This window comes from Lepidochelys olivacea, assembly GCF_965140295.1.
Source record: "Lepidochelys olivacea isolate rLepOli2 genome assembly, chromosome: 4".
Classification (NCBI taxonomy): Eukaryota; Metazoa; Chordata; order Testudines; family Cheloniidae; genus Lepidochelys; species Lepidochelys olivacea.
In genome coordinates this window covers 113,384,737-113,390,736 of record NC_140414.1, presented here as the reverse complement: position 1 = coordinate 113,390,736, position 6,000 = coordinate 113,384,737, and the positions used below count along the sequence as shown (strand labels likewise).

The 6,000-nt window shown below is 40.4% G+C and overlaps 1 protein-coding gene across 1 annotated transcript in view; it reads left to right on the top strand.

Moving 5' to 3' along the window:
• Window positions 1-383: 383 nt before the first annotated feature.
• The window catches only part of SLC34A2 (solute carrier family 34 member 2), a 62,285-nt gene continuing 56,668 nt past the window's right edge, over window positions 384-6,000 (top strand). The window contains exon 1 of the mRNA XM_084627595.1: window positions 384-624. Coding sequence (XP_084483721.1) covers window positions 556-624 — 69 coding nt within the window. The 5' untranslated portion in view covers window positions 384-555. The remainder of the gene's footprint in view (window positions 625-6,000) is intronic.

The following is a 6,000-nucleotide window of genomic DNA, read 5'->3' as shown; positions in this document are numbered from 1 at the left end:
TACAAAATTGCTCACATAAATATCGTGCTGGAAAAAAACACCACCACATGGAATAAGTCAAAGTGGTCTATTTTTTGTTTTTAAGGTAAGGAGAAGGATATTTTGGTTTTGCACAACCACATTAAATTTCAGAATATGGACCTGTCTGCTCTGGTTAAATGGTTGTAATATTAACTGGATGTGGTGTTCAAAGTAATTCATCTCTTTCCTCTAGATTCAATTGAATAAACAATTGGAATGTCGGTTTCCCTGCCAACTAGGCAATCAGAACCCTATAGGGCATGTCTGCACTTGAAACTTGTTGCAGGTTTTGTGTATCCACATTAAGCGATCCACAACAACTGTTGAGTGAGTGGTTTGTATTCACCATATTCAGAGGGGTAGCTGTGTTAGTCTGTATCCACAAAAACAACAAGGAGTCCGCTGGCACCTTAAAGACTAAGAGATTTATTTGGGCATAAGCTTTCATGGGTAAAAACCCCACTTCTGAAGTGAGATCCGAGGCTGGGAGCTCCAACAGCGGAGCATTGCAACGCACCCAGGATTGCAGGGCATATGGTGACACAACCTCTTATCAGTCTGGATTGCACCAAAAACCACCATCACAGATGCATTTTCATTTTGGTAAGAGAGTCATAAACTTTATGAAAACTATCATAAGTTGCAAGATCCTAACATCTGAAGAAGTGGGTTTTTAACCCCTGAAAGCTTATGCCCAAATAAATCTGTTAGTCTTTAAGGTGCTTTGTTAGTCACCGTATTGTTATTTTCCAGTTACCGTACTTTTAGGTTATATTGTTGCGGCCAGATAGCACTGCAAAGTTTTGTAATAAGCATTCAGCTTCTCAGTAGACATCCCCTGGTGCATTACTCCACTGCTGTACTGCGTGCATTCAGGGATTTTTTGCACTGTGCAATGTGAGAACTACTGAAATTCAGGGGGTTGGGATCAAATTAAATAATTCCTATGATTCCTCTCCTTTCATCCCATCATCCGTTTGGTTTTTATGTGTGCAGCTATCAAGGAGGTGCTGCCATCCCAGGTCATATGGCTGGGCAAAATACAGGAGGTTATTAATTGGTTTCCATGGTTGGGGTTCCCCAGTAGTATTGAGGCCAGTGATGGGACACATACCTATTCTTTGCCCTCCCATACAGGGTCTCAGAGTACATGAACAGAAAGGCCATTTCACCATAGTGCTGCAAGGTTTGCTTGATCACAGTGGAAAGGCCCATGATCCAGGATCTTTAGAAAATTTGAACTGTTTTCTCCAGTGACAATAGAAACATTTACTCTGATGGTCATTGCAGACATTGATATTGTTGCATCTTAGAGACTAACAAATTTATTTGAGCATAAGCTTTTGTACGCTACAGCTCACTTCATCGGATGCATTCAGTGGAAAATACAGGAGAGTGATCAGGTAAGGTGAGCTATTACCAGCAGGAGAGCGGCAGGGAAAAAACCATCATAGGGCCTAATCACATCAGCCACACTATCAGAGGCTTGTTCACCTGTACATCTACCAATGTGATATATGCCATCATGTACATTGGTCAAACTGGACAGTCTCTACGTAAAAGAATAAATGGACACAAATCAGACATCAAGAATTATAACATTCAAAAACCAGTCGGAGAACACTTCAATCTCTTTGGTCACTTGATTACAGACCTAAAAGTGGCAATTCTTCAACAAAAATACTTCAAAACCAGACTCCAACGAGAGACTGCTGAATTGGAATTAATTTGCAAACTGGATACAATTAATTTAGGCTTGAATAAAGACTGGGAGTGGATGTGTCGTTACACAAAGTAAAACTATTTCCCCATGTTTATTCTCCCCTCTTCCCTCCCTCCCCCCTCCCCCGCCCCCGCTACTGTTCCTCACACTTTCTTGTCAACTGCTGGAAATGGCCCACCTTGATTATCAGTACAAAAGGTTTTTTCTGCCCCCTCCCCCCACTCTCCTGCTGGTAATAGCTCACCTTCCCTGGTCACTCTGGTTACAGTGTGTATGGTAACACCCATTGTTTCATGTTCTCTGTGTATATAAATCTCCCCACTGTATTTTCCACTGAATGCATCCGATGAAATGAGCTGTAGCTCACGAAAGCTTATGCTCAAATAAATTTGTTAGTCTCTAAGGTGCCACAAGTCCTCTTTTTCTTTTTGCAGATACAGGCTAACACGGCTGCTACTCTGAAAATTGATATTGTTGCCATTCTTCCAGTCATCTGGAAGATGCTGCTTACTCTCTGTTTCCCCCAGGGAAGCAGAGCTTTTTACTTAGATGAGAAAAAAGAGCTGTTTAACTATATCCTGAGTGTTTGTAGAATGACATTGGAATGTGCATTAGGGAGATTAAGATGTAGATGAAGGAGCCTGTTGTTGCGGTTGGGGGCTGATGAGATATTTGCCTCTTTATGATACCTGCTTGCTGTGTTTTGCACAACCTTTTGTGAGAGCAAGGGAGAAAGCCTTGCGGCTGGATGGGAGGAGGAAGTGGACAGATTTGCTGAATGTTTTGAATTGCCAGAGAGGCGACCTCTATAGACTGCTGTAACTACTCAGGGGCACAGTTAGCAATGCATTTTGCTACTAACCTGAGTGTTGGGGCTGCATGTGAACAATGTATTGCTTTTGTATAAGGCTTTAATCATGATTATTGCACAGCTTCACGTGTATGTGCAGAGTAGCAGCTGTGTTAGCCTGTTTCTGCAAAAAGAAAAAGAGGACTTGTGGCACCTTAGAGACTAACAAATTTATTTGAGCATAAGCTTTCGTGAGCTACAGCTCACTTTATCGGATGCATTCAGTGGAAAATACAGTGGGGAGATTTATATACACAGAGAACATGAAACAATGGGTGTTACCATTACCACGTTACCAAGGATTTTATCATGCTTCATATGTGCATTTTATCACACTTTATGTGAGGATTTAAGTATAGTAAATGTGAGGATTTTATGACAATGAAGCCAGGCATTTCAGTGAATTGTGTAAGACTCAAAACCATAAATGTAAAGATATTTTAAATGATTTCTTAATAAATTACAGTGAACACACGTTTGTGCTTTCAAAGCCCTGCGCTTCAGGTGGATTTTTGTTTTTCCATCATCCCCAGTGGCTGTGATGTGCTAGCAATTTCCCTGTCCTTTAGGAACTCAATTCAGGACCTCTGTCCATGGTTACCGCAACATGCCCGGTGCTTTGGGGAAAAGAGAGAAAAAGGACAGCTAGTTTTTGTCCAATTTATAGTCCTCCATGTCAACAATGATAAAATATTGCTTTTTTCCTAGATTTTTGGAATTCCAGGAGAAGAGATGAAAAGGAAAGGAGGCAGAAAGAGAGTGAGGAATGATGAAGAAGAGAGGAAATATGTTGGGTTATTTTAATCTTTAAAAATACCCCTCTCCACAAAGAATGGCATGGAAAGCAGTAATCTTTTATAGTTTTTATATAAGAAGTTTGGTTGGTAGTTCTTAAATAGCCTGCTTAAGCATTTCAGCTAAAATATAAAAAAATTAAAGCAGCCATGATTAAAAATTATTTAAAACATATAGCCAGACCAGTTATTTTAATCTTCTGCTGACATTGCTGCTGTGAAAAATGAAGCTATTTTATGCAAGTGGATTTGGTGTTTTAAACGTACGCTGTACATACACCCCACTTCCTTTCCTAGAGGGTAGGAAGATACCCAGCCACACTACAGAATTTATACAAAATTCTTTCCACATATCATAGAGAAACTGGAAAAGATCCAGAGGTGAGTGACAAAGTGATCAAAGGGATGGAATAAAAGCCATATGAGCAAAGGCTGAAGGAACTGGGGATGGTTAGTTTGGAAAAGAGGAGATTAAGGTGTGACATAGCAGTCTTCAGATACTTGAAAGGCTGCCATTAAAAAGATGGAGAAAAGTAGTTCTCTTTTGCTACAGAGGGCAGAACAAGAGGCAATGGGTTCAAACTGTAGCATAGCAGATTTAGATTAAATCTCAGGAAAAACTTCCTAACTGTAAGAACAGTAGGACAATGGAACAGACTGCCTCATGAGGCTTGTGGAAGCTCCTTTACTGGTGGTTTTCAAAAGGGGGCTGGATAGCCATCTGTCTTGGATGGTTTAGACACAACAAATCCTGCATCTTGACAGGGGGTTAGACTAGATGACTCTAGCAGTCCCTTCTAACCCTACGATTTTATCTGTCCAAATGTCTGTATTCTAGAATTAGTAAATGAATTTATATGTTCCAGTGAACATCAAGAAATGGGTACTGACATGTCTATTAGTTGCAAAATATTTAATACTCAGAATGAAAATCAAATACACCTCGAGTTTATTCAGCATGGTAGAGAGAATTGTCAAACACAGCTCTGATGGAGAAAATAACTTTACACTGAAAACAGAAAAAATACAGGTTTCAGAGTAACAGCCGTGTTAGTCTGTATTCGCAAAAAGAAAAGGAGGACTTGTGGCACCTTAGAGACTAACCAATTTATTAGAGCATGAGCTTTCGTGAGCTACAGCTCACTTCCTCAGATGCATATCGTGGAAACTGCAGCAGGCTTTATATTACATATCGCGTGACCAGAGAGATTGAAGTGTTCTCCGACTGGTTTATGAATGTTATAATTCTTGACATCTGATTTGTGTCCATTTATTCTTTTACGTAGAGACTGTCCAGTTTGACCAATGTACATGGCAGAGGGGCATTGCTGGCACATGATGGCATATATCACATTGGTGGATGTGCAGGTGAACGAGCCTCTGATAGTGTGGCTGATGTTATTAGGCCCTGTGATGGTGTCCCCTGAATAGATATGTGGGCACAGTTGGCAACGGGCTTTGTTGCAAGGATAAGTTCCTGGGTTAGTGGTTCTGTTGTGTGGTATGTGGTTGTTGGTGAGTATTTGCTTCAGGTTGCGGGGCTGTCTGTAGGCAAGGACTGGCCTGTCTCCCAAGATTTGTGAGAGAACTGGACAGTCTCTACGTAAAAGAATAAATGGACACAAATCAGATGTCAAGAATTATAACATTCATAAACCAGTCGGAGAACACTTCAATCTCTCTGGTCACGCGATCACAGACATGAAGGTCGCTATCTTAAAACAAAAAAACTTCAAATCCAGACTCCAGCGAGAAACTGCTGAATTGGAATTCATTTGCAAATTGGATACTATTAATTTAGGCTTAAATAGAGACTTGGAGTGGCTAAGTCATTATGCAAGGTAGCCTGTTTCCTCTTGTTTTTTCCTACCCCCCCCCCCCAGATGTTCTGGTTTAACTTGGATTTTAACTTGAAGAGTGGTCAGTTTGGATGAGCTATTACCAGCAGGAGAGTGAGTTTGTGTGTGTATGGGGGTGGGGGGGATGTGAGAACCTGGATTTATGCAGGAAATAGCCCAGCTTGATTGTCATGCACATTGTGTAAAGAGTTGTCACTTTGGATGGGCTATCACCAGCAGGAGAGTGAATTTGTGTGGGGGGGTGGAGGGTGAGAAAACCTGGATTTGTGCTGGAAATCACTTTAGATAAGCTATTACCAGCAGGACAGTGGGGTGGGAATAGGTATTGTTTCATATTCTCTGTGTATATATAAAGCCTGCTGCAGTTTCCACGATATGCATCTGAGGAAGTGAGCTGTAGCTCACGAAAGCTCATGCTCTAATAAATTGGTTAGTCTCTAAGGTGCCACAAGTCCTCCTTTTCTTTTTGAGAAAAAATACACTAACATTTGGTATCCCATAGATGCATTTGTGCAGTTATGATATAACAAGAATCATATATGATCTCATTACTGAAACAACATTTGTAGATACCATTTTAAACTAGTGTAAACAGATCTTGAGGTCATGCACTGGGCTGATCCTGTGTAAAAATTAAAAAACAAACCAACAAAAAAAACCAAAACAAGTGCTAAAAGCATAAAGCAAAAGAACTCAGTGTTTTACTCTTTCATTGATTCTAATAGCTATTGTATTAATTTAAATATCGTACTC